This window comes from Chiloscyllium punctatum, chromosome 48 (assembly GCF_047496795.1).
Source record: "Chiloscyllium punctatum isolate Juve2018m chromosome 48, sChiPun1.3, whole genome shotgun sequence".
In the NCBI taxonomy this organism is placed as follows: domain Eukaryota; kingdom Metazoa; phylum Chordata; class Chondrichthyes; order Orectolobiformes; family Hemiscylliidae; genus Chiloscyllium; species Chiloscyllium punctatum.
The window spans coordinates 44,168,167-44,185,919 of NC_092786.1; the positions used below are offsets into that span (position 1 = coordinate 44,168,167).

A 17,753-nucleotide genomic window follows, 5' to 3' on the forward strand; every position below is an offset into this window, starting at 1 on the left:
TGGGAGCGAAACGTGCCCAGCTCCTTGACAGCCTTTCCAACTGTTCTGGAATCCATGGGTTTTCCCTCTCTGTCAGGCATTGAAATCTGGGATGGACACGGCGATTATCACTGCCTTTGCTGCCTGAAGAGGAGAATGAATTTCTTCCAAGATGCTCCAGGCACAAGAGCTGAGCTGCTGTGTGTTACACGCCAGCCGTATCAGAGACAGAGTTGGCAGAACCTGACCCGGTGCTGAAACACCCCAGGAGGAGCTAAACAAAAAAAAACCCAGCCTGTGTCTTCAAACTCAGAGGGAGAACGATGCAGTGACTGTAACAAGGTCAGCCAGTTGAACCTCATAGAATACGAGTTCCCTGATTGGGGCTGTTAACCTAGTCCAATCAGGGAACCCTGGCTGACAGGAGTGTTACTGGCCACTCGGGTGTTTCTTTCTGGTGGTGGAAATTGAATAAAGATTCGTACACCTTGTGTCTCTCACTGTGTCTCACACCTGCACACACATAACATGGGTGCTGGGGAAAAAATAAGCACTACCGCAGTTAGGCGGTAGTGTGGGGGTTAAAAAAAACCAGGAGTTTCAGGGGTTCTGTTAATAAAAACAGGAGTGTCAAATAACCTCTCCCCACTTCCTCCCACCACCCACCCACCCAATCCCACACCATTTCACAGCAGAAAAAAACCCAAAAAGAAATAATAAAAAAAGAAAACAAAGGGTGATGGGAAAGGAAAGAGAAGGGAAGAAGAGAGGAAAAACAGAAACAATTATGACTCCAATATATATTTTTAAAAAACCAAGAACAAGAGTGTCAGACATCCTGTTCATTCTGAAAGCTCTGAGGGAGCTGGAACAGTGTCAAGGACTCTCTACATGTAAATGAAGGGTGACTTGGTGACGAGATACTGGCTTCTGTGGAGTTATTTCAGTGACAGACCATTCACCAGCTGCTGTGCTTCAATAGGGCTGGAGGTTATATCGTTACTTAAACAAAAATAAGTAGTTAACAGGAAATGATGTGGCTGCTAATTTCCTGAAAAGGTGACTGACAATTCTTATGAAATTTGCAATCCATGGCGGGATTATTCATGTCCTGGCTTTGCAATGTCTGCCTTTGAGTTAGAAAACAGTCTGTATTTCGTTCTCCCTTTCCGCCAAGCATTGAAGATACCTTGGAATCTGAGACAGACACCGTGGATTGACTGGTGAGTCCGCATTTTTTTCAAAAAAGGGTTGTAAGAACATCCTATCAAACTGTGGTGGAAGCACAATTTGTAATAGCTTTTAAAAGGTATCTGCATCAATAAACGAGAGGGAGGAATGGATAGGAAGAATGACATTTTTGGGGCGGCAGGGTAATGATTCTTTCAGAGAAGTGGCACAGGTACCATGGGGTGAATGACCTTCTAAGCTGTAAGCTATTTTGACTCTGCTTAACCTATGAATATGTTTGACCTAAATTACTGTTGCATTTTAAGCAGTGCTACAGCAATATTTTGTGGGTTGTTTAGCTGGAACTGCTGCATTGTGATAATTTTTGTGATCGTAATAGCTCATTGTTACTTAGAGGTGCTGGAAAACACTTTTAACATCTGAAGATAACAGTACTATAAACACCCTAACTTGTGCAAGTGAAAATGTAATTTCAACTTTTACAAAAAGCTCTTTAGCATGCATTGTCACAGCAGATAATTTACTCATCCTCCATAACGACAAAATTGATTCACAATCTGGTTTGTTTTCAAATGCATACACTTACAGTATAACAATCAGACAAAAGGAATCTCTGTAGCACTCAAATTCAAACAATGAGAATCAGCCACCAAACCCTGCAATGATGGTACATGGTGTCCCTTGATAACAAGTGGAGGGGGTGGGGGGGAGGATGGGGTTCAAATGCTGTCTCTTTGTTCAGGCTGCCAAGTTCAGATGATGCCTTCATCCAGCAGTTTGTTGACCCCCTCGCAGATTTTCTGCAGATACTCTTTGTAAACTCCATCAGGATTGTACAACTCAGACAGAAACTCCACGTCTGCGAAGAGTCTGAAAACGTGATCGATGCGTCCGTGGGATTTGGGAGTGAGGTGCCGCTCGATTAGAACGTGCAGCAGATCCTTGCATTCAATCAGCAGTTCCGCCAGAATGTTTCTGTCGAAGGTGAACTCAACCTCATAGAAACTGACTGCCGTCATGGCCGCCTGATTTAATTTCTTCTTGAATTTATCCACTGTCTCCACTTCGTCCTGGTTGAACTGGTTATTCCTGTAGAGGATTCCGATTTTTAGAGCAATCTTGATCAAATCCTTTAAGACTTTGTGGGCCTCTTTCTTGTCATTTGTGTAATCTCTGGTTACTTTGTACAGTTCATCCAGGATGTCACTACTTGTGTCGTCAATGAGCATATTGGCCACTGCCTTGGTGGCCATTTTGCTCAGGATCTTTTTCTGAGCTTGCAGGGCCAAGCTTTTGGAGTTAAAGGATTCCGTTCCTGTTGTGGAAATAAAAGAAAAAATTAGTGATCACAAAGCGTTTTCATACAATACAGTTACACAGTAGTCTCCGGCACCAGAACATGCTATTCTGGGTTCCATTAATTTTTACCTGCGTTCATCTTCCACACAAGTTAATTCCAACATGATTAACTCCCGTGACATAATGTAAAGGGTGCTTTGATTGGGAAAGGAGGGGAAGTGTGTAGGAGGCCCTGGATGTTTTTGTGGAGACTGGGAGAGTTGTGGATGACCACAAGTGAGAGGTGTTGGGATGCTGGTGTGGATTACTATAAAAGCTGGGCAGGAAGGGGTCTTGTGGTACGATGGTAACGTTCCTTCCTCTGGACCAGGAAGCTGAGTTCAATTCCCATCTGCTCCAGAGGTGTGTAACAATAAGGTCTATAATGTGAAGATATATCTAAGAGCTGGGGAGTTTTGGGAGGTGAGGGGCAGGGGAAGACTAACACCCACTGGTGACCTTGCCCACACTACGTATCCACAAAGAAACAAACAGACCAAACCCCTCAGAGATTGTCCTTAAAATAAACTATGTAAATAAATAATAAATAAAATCAACAGTCAAAATAAGGGACTGTTCCTTGAAATACAGGTCTGTTGTTCAAACAGGAACAGAAATTGCTAGAGAAACTCAGCAGGCCTGGAAGTACTTGTGGGGAGAAATCAGCATTAACATTACAAGTCCACGATCTTTCTTCAGAACTGGAAGCAGCTAGGAAAAGGTAATACCTATTGCTGATGGGGGGATGGGGAGGGTGAAAGGGAGAAAGTGTCCAGAGCGAAAAAGGAAATGGAGGGAAGGCTGATAAAGGGATTGTTGATAATAAGCCGGGGAAGAAGAGAAGCAAGATAGGTGAAAATAGGAACTAATAGGTGGGTTCAGCATAAATACCATCTTTCCCTAGTTGCTTCTGAAGTGGTTCGCAGGAGTTGAAACGTGAACACTGATTGCTGTCTCTCCACAGATGCTGCCAGACCTGCTGAGTTTCTCTAGCAAGTTCTGTTTTTGTTTGTTTTAGATCACCAGCTCTTTATTTGACATTACATCTTTTGAATACATCTTATTCCTTTCTCCCAACTGTGGTTATCCTACACCCTCTTAAATGTATCTCCATTTACCTCAATATACCTTGTGGTGGCAAGTTGCACATTCTAATTATCCTTTCATCAAAACGTTATGGTGTGGAAGCAGGCCATTCAGCCGAATGAGTCCACACCAACCTTCTGAACAGGGTTCCACCCAGACCCACCACCCCTTCTCCGTAACCCTGCATTTCCCCTGGCCAATCCACCTAATCTACACATCTTTGTATTGTGGGAGGAAACCAGAGCAGCTGGAGGAAACCCATGTGGACACAGAGAGAATGTGTGATCTCCATGCAGACAGTCACCCAAGGCTGGAATTGAATCTGGGTCCCTGGCTCTGTAAAGCAGCAGTGGTAACCACTGAGCTACTGTGCCACCCTTTGAGTGAAGCCATTTCTCCTGAATTCATTATTGGATGATCATCCTATTTATGATTCTTCAATTTTGATGGAAGGTCATCAATCTGAAATATTACCTTTATTTCACTCCACAGAAACTGACCTGTGTTTTTCTAGCATTTTTTGTTGTTCTCTATTTCATGATCTTTGTATGTATGATCTGACACAAAACAAAACTTTTCACTGTAACTAGGAACATGCGGCAATAATAAATCACATCAAATTAAATTCATCTCAGCCTTCCTTTGTGTAAATCTCTGATCATACAGGCGGTGTTTGTACTTGTACATGGTATGCACATGAGTCCCTTAATGGACAGAAGTAAGATATGCTAGTCTTTTAACTAGTCTTCATGCTAGCATGTTCATGCTAACATGCTAGACTTCATTAATTCTGAATATTCATAAGTAATGGAGTAAAATAATTTCATAGGGCAGCAGATTCAGAGACGATGCAATAAAAGGTTGACTGATTTATCTATAAAAATACTGATAAGCCATTGTACACAAAATGTTTATAAGTGTTTGATAGGAAGATCCTAAAAGAGATAACCATCTGCAAAGTTACTTTCAGATTTCCCCCCAAGGATGGGACGGCTGCGATCAACAATGCAACTGTAAGCTATAGGTGGCCTTTTTAAAAATTCACTCAACATTGATGTCAGATTGAGCTTTTAACACACTCCAACACATGACATTTGGTGGTCTAAGAGGAAATTACAGAATGCATTGTGATTCCAGAGACAGCCTGCCCCAATACAATCCTATGTTATTAAACCATAGACTGGTTATAGATATTTTAAATCAGTGGTCCCCTGTCATGTTATGACACACCTTTGGAGCATGTGGGATTTGAACCAGTATCTTCTGGCTCAGAGCTAGGGAGACTTCCAGTTGTACCATCAAGTAATTGCTACGGTCAACAGCAACCATCAACTGAGTCAGAATGGAGGCAATTAGAAATATCCTGTAGCACCTTCTTCCAATATAGTATTGGCCAGTTTACAATCAAGGTCAGTGTGCTGCTTGCTGAAAGATTCTGCAAATATTTAGTCACTATGAAAGCAACAATTAGTAACAAAGGCAGCATGTCACATTTAACCAAATAGTCTGAGTCTCCAAAATCTAGGAAGTCACTGATGACATTTATATGGTTGCTGAACACACAGAGTCAGTCTGTTGCAAATAAGATCACTGCACAGCAATTCTGTGCAGCACCACCAGCCATTAATACCTTTCCAACCAGCTACTCATTCACGTGACCTGCAATCAGTCACTTCTTTCAAATAACTATCCGGTTCATTGTTGGGAAATCAATATGCCCAGGTCATTTACCAATATTATTGTCAGCTTGACATGTTTCAGCTACCATGGATGTCAATCCTTTCCTTATTAAGATTACCTTATTCTGCATCATTAAAAACATCTGAACAAAGTTGCAATGAGCTGCATCAATGTTCTCTGCAAATTTAGGAAGCCCAGGCCCATCTCATCCCAGTTGCATTTAAGTCATGCATAAACAACAGCATACCTCCAAAAATGTTTTCTTATCACTGATGCAGAAATTAATCCAAATGGAAAGAATTTGGTGAATTCCTGTTTTCCACTGTTATATGAATGAAGATGGGTAAGGGTTACTTTATTGCACAAGGAATGGAGTATAAAAATAGGGAAGTCTTGGGAAAATGATGCCAGCCACTAGTGTCCACAGCTGACTACTGTAAGCAATTTCGGGCTCCTGGTCTAGGGAAAGATGTGCTGCCGTTGGAGGCAGTCTAGAGGAAATTCTCTAGGTTGAATCTGGGAATGAATACTCTGTCTTATGAGGAAGTTGGTCCTGTACTCATTGGAGTTTAGAAGAATGAAACATATGATGAAACGAAAATGAAACAAATTCTGCAGGGACCTGATAGAGTAGATGTGGAAAGTCTAGGACCAGAGGGCATAGCCTCAGTTTAATCCACGGACTGTATTTAGCTTCAATCTTGGCCAACCTTCCTGCCAGAAATGCAGCATATGCTGTCAAGTCAAATAGAGCAAACCAACACCCTAGTTCCCCATTTGGGTTGTTCCACCACTTACCCAGAAACACAGTTCTGATTGCTATCCTGATCTGTTTTCCACATTGGGCCATTTGACATTTTGTTTTTCAAAAGCTCCTCACAGAACATTTTCTCCTCAACTTTAAACCCATGAGCAAGTCCCCACTAGTAGGCAGGAACTCTCGTCACTAAATATGCCAGTCACATAAGTGGTCATCAGGAGCTCGGCTGGGTATAGATAGAATCATAGAGATGTCGTCCATGCCGACCAGATATCCTACATTAAGCTAGTCCCATTTGTCATCACTTGGCCCATATCCCTCCAAACCCTTCCTATTCATATACCCATCCAGATTCCTTTTAAATGTTGTAATTGTACCAGCCTCCACCACTTCCTCTGGCAACTCATTCCATACATGTTGAAAAGGTTGCCCCTTAGGTCCCTTTTAAATCTTTCCCCTCTCACCCTAATACTATGCCCTCTAGTTCTGGACTCCCCCAATCCAGGGAAAAGACCTTGTGTATTTACCCTATCCATGCCCCTCATGATTTTATAAACCTCAATAAAGTCACCCCTCAGCTTCCAATGTTCCAGGGAAAACAGCCCCAGCCTGAAATGCCAGCCTCGAGAAAGATCTACAATCTAGGCTGATGTGCAAAATAGCCACTTGAGGTGGATATCAAAGCACTACCCATCATTCCCCACCTCCCCAAGAGTTTGTGCTGTATGGGGTGAAATGATTTAGAAGTAAGAAAGTAAACTCTGGTTTGCTATTTCAGGTCATTGGTGAAGAAACAGGAGCCTCAGAGGATCTGGAAAAAACGGAGATTAGTAATGACGTTACAAAGACGAGCATTTCAATAACCATAGAGCGTCAGGACCATTTGGAAAGCATCCAATGCTGAAAGACTGACACTTGAAGTAAAAGGAGCTATAACTGAGTTTATTTGGAGGGTGTAATAGAGAGAGGAGCAGCCAGAAAATAAGACACCCCAAGTATTCTCAGGTTTTTTTCAACATGGTCTAATATAGGGCAGCACAGTGGCTCAGTGGTTAGCACTGCTGCCTCATAGCACCAGGGCCCCGGGTTCAATTCCACCCTTGGATGACAGTGTCCCCGTGTTTGCATGGGTTTCTTCCAGGTGCTCCGGTTTCCTCCCACAGTCAAAAAGATGTGTAGGCTGGGTGGATTAACCATGGGAAATGGACGGGTTATGGAGATTAGGGGGGCATGTCTGGGTAGGATGGTCGTCAGAGAGTCAGTGTGGACTTGATGGGCCGAATGGCTGGCTTTCACACTCTAGATATTCTACAATATAAAAGGAACTAATTAAAGCCTACAGTCGGTTCTGATATAATGCGATAGTTGCGATCTCGCATTACAAGAAAATCGCACAATAGCTGCACTGTTTAAATGAATGGGGCCAGAATTGTGTTATAGCCAACACAGGTAAGGAAAGTTTGCATTTTGCAAATAATAGTGTAAATTCTTAAATTGCGTTAAAGCCAATTTGTATTGACGAAACACGCGTTATAGCAGAACCGATTGTAGTTACTAAAGGCAATACTCACTAACTATCACGCGTTTGTGAAAGGCCATTTGTAGCTTATCAATGGGAATAAACACAAAATTATTTGCTTGGGACTTAATGAGACAATTTGACAAAACACCTATTTAAAACTGTTTAATAAGTCTTTGTAATTCAAAAGTGAATGAAAAACAATGCATTATTTAAAGTTCCAAGCAACAATACAGTATTTACACCCATTCAGCGTCTAGCTAGCCCCAATCCCTTCAGCCTAGGCTGGATAGTGTGATTATAAACTGATGACTGACTTTGTAGAATACAAATAGTCAATATAGCAGCGTGTATGCACGTTAATGTGAAATAATAGGATTGACGAAGTCAGGGAATTCCATTATGCTGTTGACATGAAATTGGATGTGCTGTACTGATGAGCAGAAGGGCCAAGCTCCTGCAACATGAATAAGATACTCAGCACCCTGGACAGCAAGTTACTCTCTGGGAGCCTTTGTTCAAACACTGCACTAATGCTCCAAGGAAATGGTTAAATTAAGAAATGTGTTCATGATATTGACTTGGAAAGAATGCTTGAGTGGAGTCTGATAGGAAAGGAAACACATTTTGATAAAGGGCACTTTCTTCTTGATGCTGGAACATCCTTACTACTCCTTCATGTGTTTTGCAATTACATTTAATTGAACTTCTCTTGCAAACACAAATAAATAATAGCAGTCATCTGAAAATTAGGGCTAGACCATTCAGGAGAGATGTTAAGAAGCACCCCTACACACAGAGAGGGTGCTCAATGTTTGGAACTCTCTTCCACAAGCAGTAGTGGATGTTGGATCAGTTGTTAGTTTTAAGTCTCAGATAGATAAATTTCTTGTTAAGCAATAATATTAAGAGAAATGAGCAAAGAGCAGGAAGGTGGAGATGTGCCACAGATTAGCTATGATCTCATTAAATGGTAGAACAGGCTTGAGGGGCTGAATGGCCTACTCCTGTTGGTTCCTATATAAATTAGATTCCGTTTGAGAATGTAAGATACCGACAGTAAGAATGGTTAAGGGAAAAGGTCAGACTGAGGATCAAGGGGTGACCTAAATAAGAAATGAATAAGCTGCAGATCAGTTGAGAAATAAGGGCCGCATAAACTGAACTACTGTAAAGAGCTGGCAACAGATGAGAAGAACAAGACAGTGACAGCTAATCACCTCCCCCTTTCCCAATATTTAAAGATTCTCAAACACATGAAACTGAACAGTAACTAAAGTTAACAAGAAATGCCTTATAGCCTTTATCACTATTATTAGTGACAGGAGTTAGGCTTTCAGAACTATTTTTCAGTTTGCCAGCTTTATCAATTTTATTGCTGTTAAGAAAGGCCTGTTGCTGAAGTTTTTCACCTTGTTGTCATTGGAACCAATGCAAGAATTCCAAATTTTTACTTGCTGGTTAGTCGGCAAGTCAACTCTGATTGGCTGAGGGGTCACGCAATTCGGCAGGGTTGGAAACAGAGGTGGCAGACTAGCAATGCAAGTGGTTAGTTCCATTTTCTTTGGGTAGATGCCAACCCTACAAAACTTTGGCCCAAGGTAGTAATTCCATTCATGAGAACTTTGATTGAGGGCTGGAACTTTGCTTATTACAACACTAGATGGAGCACTACACAATGGGAATGATAGCTGTGAAGACACTGATACATCAAAGCCACATTCCTACTGCAATTACACTTCACAAAATTACAGACAATGAAATCGACTTATGAATGTCTGAATCTTTGTCTCAGTCAATGAAGCCTCAGGGTCAACACAGAACCAGAAAGCACAAAAGCAGACCATTTGCCCATTCTTGAAAATGCTTTCCTAAAAGAACCAACCAATTATCCCTACTTTTTTTCCCTTAACCTGACAATATTTTCCATCTCCAAATATTTATTCACTTTTTTTTTGCAAGTAACTATTGAAAGTAACTTCCAATGCCCACCTGACACTGAATTCCAGATTGTAATAAACTTACTCCTTAAAGAAATAGGGGAGTCCAAAACTAGAGGGCATAGGTTTAAGGTGAGAGGGGAAAGATATAAAAGAAACCTAATGGTGTGTGTATGGAATAACTACCAGAGGAAGTGGTGGAGGTTGATACAATTACAATATTTAAAAGGCATGTGGTTGGGTACATTTATAGGAAGGGTTCAGAGGGATATGGGGCAAATGCTGGCAAATGGGACTAGATTAATTCAAGATATCTGGTTGACATGAATGAATTGGACCATAAGGTCTGTTTCCGTTCTGTATGACTCTGATTCTATCTGGCCCTTTTGGCGGTTAATGATCTGATCTATTACTTCTAATTACCATCTTGTGCATTAAGTCTCTTTAGAATAAAAAGTCTAAAAGGGGAACAATTTAGGCTTGGGAAGAAGGATTAGGGAGAACCCAAAGGCATTTTACTCATACGTGAGGAATAAGAAAATGATCAGGGAGAAGGTAGGGCCGATCAGGGATATCATAGAGAACTTGTGCGTGGAGTCTGAGCAGATAGGGGAAGCCTGAAATGAGTTTTTTGCTTTGGTTTTCACTAAAGAAAGGAACCTTGTTGTGAATGAGAACTTTCAGGAGCTGGGATACAGGCTTGACCAGATCAAGATTGATGAAGTTGATGTGCTGGAAATTTTGGAAAACATTAAGATTAATAAGTCCCCAGGGCCAGACCAGATTTATCCTCGGCTCCTCTGGGAAGTGAGAAAGGAGGTTGCTAAGCCGCTGGCGAAGATCTTTGCCTCCCCTCTCTCCATGGGAGTTGTACCGGAGGATTGGAAGGAGGCGAATGTTGTTCCTCTTTTCAAGAAGGGTAATAGGGAAATCCCTGGCAATTACAGACCAGTCAGTCTTACATCTGTGGTCAGCAAAGGTTTGGAAAGAATTCTGAGGGATAGGATTTATGACTATTTGGCAAAGTATAGTGTGATTAAAGACAGTCAGCATGGCTTTGTGAGGGGTAGGTCATGTCCCCTCACAAATCTTATTGAGCTCTTTGAGGTGACAAGACAGGTCGATGAATATATGGACTTCAGCAAGGCATTTGATAAGGTTCCCCATGGTAGGGTCATTCAAAAAGTCAGGAAGTATAGAATACAGGGAGATTTGGCTATCTGGATTCAGAATTGGTTGGCTGACAGAAGGCAGAGAGTGGTTGTAGATGGAAAGTATCCTGTCTGGAGGTCAGTGTTGAGTGGGGTCCTGTTCTTGGGCCTCTGCTCTTTGTAGTTGTTATAAATGACTTGGAGGAGGAGGAGGTGGTTGAGGGGTGGGTTAGTAAATTTGCAGATGACATAAATGTTGGAGGTGCTGTCAATAATATTGAGGGCTATTGCAGCCTGCAGCGCAATATAGACAGGATGCAGAGCTGGGCTGAGAAATGGCAGATGGGGTGCAACCTGGATAGTGTAAAGTGATGTATTTTGGAATGTTGAACTCAAATGCTGAATAAAGGATTAGACAAGATTCTTGGCAGTGTGGAGGAACAGTGGGATCTGAGTGTGCAAGTACATAGATCCCTCAAGTGGATAGCATTATTAAGAAAGCATATGGTTTTGGCTCTCATTAACAGGGGGAACGAGTTTAAGAGCCATGAGGTTTTGCTGCAGCTGTACAAGACCCTGGTGAGATCACACTTGGAATATTGTATTCAGTTCTGGTCACACTACTATAGGAAAGATACAGAGGCTTTGGAGAGGGTGCAAAGATGGTTTACCAGGATGCTGCCTGGACTGGAGGGCTTACATTATGAAGAGAGGTTGAATAAGCTTAGACTTTTCTCTCTGGAGAGAAGGAGGAAAAGAGGAAATCTGATCTAGGTATACAAGATAATGAGAGGAACGGATAGAGTCAATAGCCAGAGATTTTTCCCCAGGGCAGGATTGACTGGCATGAGGGGTCATAGTTTTAAGATATTAGCAGAAAGGTATAGAGGGGACGTCAGAGGTAGGTTCTTTACGCAGAGAGTTGTGAATGCATGGAATGCGTTGCCAGCGGTGGTGGTGGAAGCAGAGTCATTGGGGACATTTAAGCGACTGCTGGACATGCACATGTATAGCAATGAACTGAGGGGTGCGTAGGTTAAGTTATTTTATTTTGCATTAGAATTAACCCTCAGCACAACATCGTGGGCCAAAGGGCCTGTTCTGTGCTGTAATTTTCTATGCTCTATGCTCAGTTCCCTAGTCTCTCACAAGATGTTAGCAGCCTCCTATGCATACATTTATAACTTTCGACATCTTCCTGAAGTGTAGTCGCCAAACTTGGATACAATGAAAACCAAACAATTTTAAAAGTTTTACATAACTTCTTTGCTCAAGCATGCAAAGTTTAAATTAATGGTCTCTTTCAATTTCACATTTTTCAAAACTCATCATTGATGGATTTTGGTCTTTTGCTCTTAGGTTTGTGACTCTGCAGCATGCACATTAGGAACATTCTGCCACAACATGGTAGCAGTGTGTAGCATCTCCAAGATGCACTGCAGCAACTTAGCAAGGCTCCTTTGATTACACCTTCCAAACTCATGCCCTCTACCACCTGGAAGAACAAGCAATGACAGACCATCCTGACTTGGAACTGTATCACCATCCCTTCACTGTTACTGCACTGTTTTTTTGTAACAGCTATCTGGGTATACATATGACATTGCAATGATTCAAGCAGACAACTCACCACCATCTTCTGAAGGACAGTTAGGGACAGGCAATAGAGTCTGGTATAGCCAGATGCTCACATCTAAAAATGAATAAACAACTGAAGTAATTCAGCCCCAGTGAAAATGAAACATAAGGGCAAATACGAGTTGACGTGAATCAGGCCCTGTTGGCAGTTTGGAGGCACAGTGATTATTGCTTGAGTCTGATGCCCTAACCTGCCTCCTGGTGGCTGCAGAGGGACTTGCAGCTGCTGTGGGATGCCCAAAGTGGGATGCCCAGGGTTAAACATAAAACAATAACTTGGATTACTGAGGCTCGGCAAAGGTACACTGCTGCTGCTGCAATCTATCTGGAGCCTCCTGCTGCACTTTGTGACACGGATAAAGGCTAGATTCAGGATAGGAAAGACCGCAGCTGTTACTGTTCAAAGATTAGAACCAATCTACCTTTGGCTAAAGCATTGCCTGAGAAATCAGATTTATATTTTTAATGTATCAGGGCACTTCTGCAGCTTTCACTAGTGACAGATCATGGGTCTGTCACATTATTCTGGGCTCCGAAAGCTAACAACTTAATCCTTAAATGGCTTCCGGCAGGCTGTCACTTCATTGCTCAATATATAGACTAAAATGAAAGTGTATTATATTTCGTATGCATTAGGAAAAACCCACTAAGATAATTAAAAAGATCGCGCAATTCAATTACTAGAACAATGCCAATACAGTTGTTTTATTTATTATAGTAATACCAGAACAGACATTTTTGTCAAACACATTAGATATAAAATTCAGCTTGCTTAATGTAACTCCTGTGCCCTTCATTCAAAAGGCTATGAGTGCAAGCCCTACTTATCGAGCCATGGAATCATACAACACAGAAACAGACCCTTGGGTCCAACTCATCTTTGCCAACCAGATATCCTCAATTAATCTAGTCCCATTCGCCAGCATTTGGCCCATATCTCTCTAAACCCTTCCTATTCATGTATCCATCCAGATGCCAATTAAATGTTATGATTGTACCAACCTCCACTGGCAGCTCATTCCATACACCTGCTGCATAAAAAGATTGCCCCTTTAGGTCCCTTTTAAATCTTTCTCCTCTCACCTTAAACCTATGCCCTCTAGTTTTGGGCTCCCCTATCCTGGGAAAAGACCCTGGATATTCACCCTATCCATGCCCCTCATGTTATTATAAACCTCTGTAATGTCACCCCTCAGCCTTTGATGTTCCAGAGAAAATAGCCTGAGCCTCTTCAACCTCTCCTTATGGCTCAAACCCTCCAACCCTGGCAACATCCTTGGTGTGTATTTTCAAAGGCTTTTCTGAACCCTTTCAAGTTTCACAATATCCTTCCTTATAGCAGGGAGACCAGAATTATACACAGTACCCCAAAAGTGGCCTAACCAACATCCTGGGACTGAGCGTAAATTCAATGTGACACTCTGGTGCATACTGAAGACAGGTGCTGTATTTATTGGTAGTCCTTTGTTGGGAAATATTAAATTGGGAGGCCAGACTCTTGGTTGTTTCTGATCAGGCATTCATCATGTTCATCAGGCATTCCTGATGAAGGGCTTATCTCCAAAACGGTGATTCTCCTGCCTTTCGGATGCTGCCTGTGCTGCTGTGCTTTTCCAGAACCACACTCTCGACTCTTGGTTGTAGTACTTGTTCAGAATCTTGCAGTCCAATGGAACAAAGAAGAAACTTCTCCTGGAATCTGACCTCACTCCTGAGAAAGCAAATTGGCTGATCGTTCATCTCGCCATTGTTTGTGGGATTTTCTGCAACCGAAATGCTGTTTACATAGTTAGCAGTGACTTCACTTCAATTAGATCACTGCATACTCTGAGGTGAGTGTTACTGGGACTCAGGATATTGAGTTTGCTCAGCGTTGGTGGATGAACTGGGGGGGTGTGCAGAGGGTGTTGGTGGATGTAGAAAGATACCATATAGTGACAGAAATCTGGATTCAACAGGCTGTAATTCTTTTTCTTCTCTCTGCACTTTATCATGGGATGAACCCTAGTCCCTCCCAATCCATTTTCATCATCCTGGTATTGAAAAGGCATTTCAGTTTCATCTAAAAGTCCTCTGGTTTTCTTCTACCAGAACCTAAGGCACATTACATCTCCTTGATATGGGTGCCTCAGCTGTCCTGGATAAATCTCATGACAGTTTCGTAATGGCTGAATATTCCTCTGGAAACATAGACCAGAACAATGCACCATCCTCCTAGTGCAGTAGACAAGAGATCTTCACTGAATCAAATGACAGAAGTATTTGAGTGAGAGTCCAATGGAGCCTCATCAAAATTAATCACCAATACACCACAAAAACATAGCACACATAATCGGGAAACATGTTCCTGTCCAGCAAGACTCCAGTCTCAGAACACGGTGTTGCTGAACTTTCCCTTGAGCTGCTCGATGCTTTACTTTTATTTTGGCACAAATATGTTTATTTTAAATGGATTAAGCCCTATGTATAGACATAGAAATGGTAAGAAATAAGAGCTGGAGTCCTTCGTATCTGTTGGACCAGTCAATAAAATTATGGCTGATCTGATGTGGCCTTAACTCCACTTCCCTGCTTTCTCCTTTTGTCAATCAAAAAATCTGTCCAACTCTGAGGCACTGAACATATTCAGTGCAGCCCCCACTGCTCATTTGGGATTCTCTTCCCTCGTGCCTCTCAGAAGAAAGTCTTCCTCATCTCTGTCTTAAATGGAAGGCCCTTTGAAACGGTTTCCTAGTTCTACATTTTCCCAGGAGGGGAAACATCCTTGCAGCATCTAAACATTTCAAACAACGCATGAGGTAATATGGTACTTGTGCGTTGAGTTCATAGGGTCAACCTTACTAATTATGAAGCTTAACTTACAGTCTCATATACAATGGAGGGCTATGCTCAGTTCTGTATGTTGACTCAGTCAAAGATTATGGGCCTGGTTTGAGGGCAGACAGAATTCTATAGAGTTTTTTGGACTCTCAAACAGTAACACTTCGGGCAGGTGGTTATAATGCGTAAAGTGCAAAACAGAGTTCACACTCGAAGCTTTCCTCTGACATGTGTGTGTTTTCAAAGGCTTAAAAGTTCCCACCAGAATAAATCTTCTAGAACCCTGTCCCTCTGTGGTCTTTATTATCAAAGCTCTTAGCTCTCCAAGAAGCTCATCGGTCACCTCTTTGGAAATTGATCGGAGAGGCTTCTGACTGGGTAGGATGGAGAACCACTTGCCCCTGAAGATGCCAGTCAAAGGCGAAGCTTTGTTGCACCATGCCATTATGTGTCAGCCTCATTACATTTTATTATGTTCAAGGCACAATGTAAGCTTCTGTTGTTTTTCCTGGTCTGTAAAGATGCTGATCCCTCCAGAAGGTTCCAAATTCAATATGCAGTCGATTCCATTCCATGTTATATACAAGAATGTCTAAAACACTGAAGGGGATGTCTTCCTCTCATGCTTTACTACTGTTTCTATTTGGTTTTTGAATATGCAAGTTAGACAAAATCAGATCAAAATTTCCCAGTAGACTAAAATCAAACACAAATGAACCACACAAAGCTGATATTGAAAGAAACGACTTCTGGAAACGCACTGGAGAACAGGTGGAGTCAGATAAACAAACATTTAAGATGCAATGTTAGAATTAATTAGCTCAGTCAGAGTGGACTGTCTAAAACTAAAGATGTGGGCTGTGTGAGAGGGGAAATTTAATTATGAAACTTTGTGATGACAACAAAAAAACAGCAGGAGGTAACTTTGAGAATAATATATGGAATGCCTTATGAAAATGAATACACTACTGAATAAATCTTCTCATTATGTGGAAGGAACACCATGTACGCAGTTTCAATAGTAATCAGAACAGCTTTATTCTTGCAGACAAATGGAAAGACACCTCAAAATCATCTACTTGCTCCACACAACAAAAAAAATAAACGTGTAGAAAAATAATCTGTCTACCAGACGCATATGACACGGACTGCCCTTTCATTGCTCGAGTTCCCTTCCCCCCATTGGCCCTCATTTGTTTCCAATGTTCTCTGTGCTTCACTGAACTGGTATTTCGATCCCTGGGATAACACTTCATGTGTCAAATTATTCTGCACTGCAGGATTCCACATCTTCCCGAAAGTCATCATTTATTTTCCAGTTGCTGTCAGAAACATCCTCATCTGGTCCCTGAATGAACTGACAGCAATGCGTGCTGCTCCATACAATGAGATCAGCTTCTTCCTTTGGTGCCTGTGGACAAATTAGTGGGCATCAAGGCTATTTTTAAAGTTATTTTTACCTCAAACATTTTTTACTGGAGTTAGAGAATCAGGTTTAAATCACTGCACAATTGGAGGACCTGTCAATGGTGCCAAGTTCAAAGTTTTGAAATTTGCTCTCCAAAACCTCTCCAGTTCTCTTTCTTCCTTTAAGATGTCCACAAATGCCTGCCTTTTTTACTACAATTATGGTCAGCTCTCCTCTATGTCTTTATGTGGCTCAGTGTTAAATTCTGCTTGTGAACGCTGCAGAGAATTGCTCTGGAACTTTTCAACTCTATCAAAAGGCACTCAGGGTTATGGTATTATCAATCCAGCCATCTCATTGAAGGGTGGAGACACTCGATGGGCTGAATGGCCTATTTCTGCTCCTGTGTCTTATGGTCGAATCAGTTCATCTCTCATCCTCCTAAACCTCAGGGAACAAAGGCCCACTCTACTCAATCTCTCCTGATTATCAGGGCCCTCTCATCTCAGTTCTGTTCTAGTAAACAGAATCTTCCCATTCCCACATTGACACATTTAATGGTGACTTGTAGCCTCTTTTTGCACCGTCCCAGCAGATGGAGGTGAGGATCCATGTCTGCTGGTATGTGCTGGGAAGTACGCAAGTGTCCATAGGATTGTTACTAGAACAGAACTGAGATGAGAGGGCCCTGATAATCAGGAGAGATTGAGTAGAGTGGGCCTTTGTTCCCTGGAATTCAGAAGGATGAGAGATGAACTGATTCGACCATAAGACACAGGAGCAGAAACAGACCATTCAGCCCATCGAGTGTGCTCCACCCTTCAATGAGATGGCTGGATTGATAATCCTCAATTTCCTGCCTTTTTACCCTGATTGCCTTACTGATCAAAAATTTGTCTTTCTCAGCCTTGAAAGATCTAACAACCCAGCCTCAGCAGCCCTCTGTGGTAAAGAATTCCAGATTCACTCCCCTCAGAGGAAATCCCTCCTCAACTTTGCCTTAAATTTATAATGCCTTATTCTTAGATTGTCCTCTGGTTCTCGACTCCCCCACAAAAGAAGCATATCTTCCATACCTACCTACTCGAGTCCTCTGCATTGAAATATATAGACGTCTGACAGAGCTTGAAAGGGAAACAGCTAAGGTGTTTTCCCAGGGTGAACAGTCTAGAACTGGGTCTCAATACCTGTGATGAGGGGTGTGGCAATTTGATGTGGAGATGGGAAGAAAATTCAGGGGGCT

At 42.0% G+C, this 17,753-nt stretch overlaps 1 protein-coding gene across 1 annotated transcript in view; it reads right to left on the reverse strand.

The window, feature by feature from the left end:
• Positions 1-726: 726 nt before the first annotated feature.
• The window catches only part of tnfaip8l3 (tumor necrosis factor, alpha-induced protein 8-like 3), a 70,850-nt gene continuing 53,823 nt past the window's right edge, over positions 727-17,753 (reverse strand). The window contains exon 2 of the mRNA XM_072565093.1: positions 727-2,485. Coding sequence (XP_072421194.1) covers positions 1,923-2,485 — 563 coding nt within the window. The 3' untranslated portion in view covers positions 727-1,922. The remainder of the gene's footprint in view (positions 2,486-17,753) is intronic.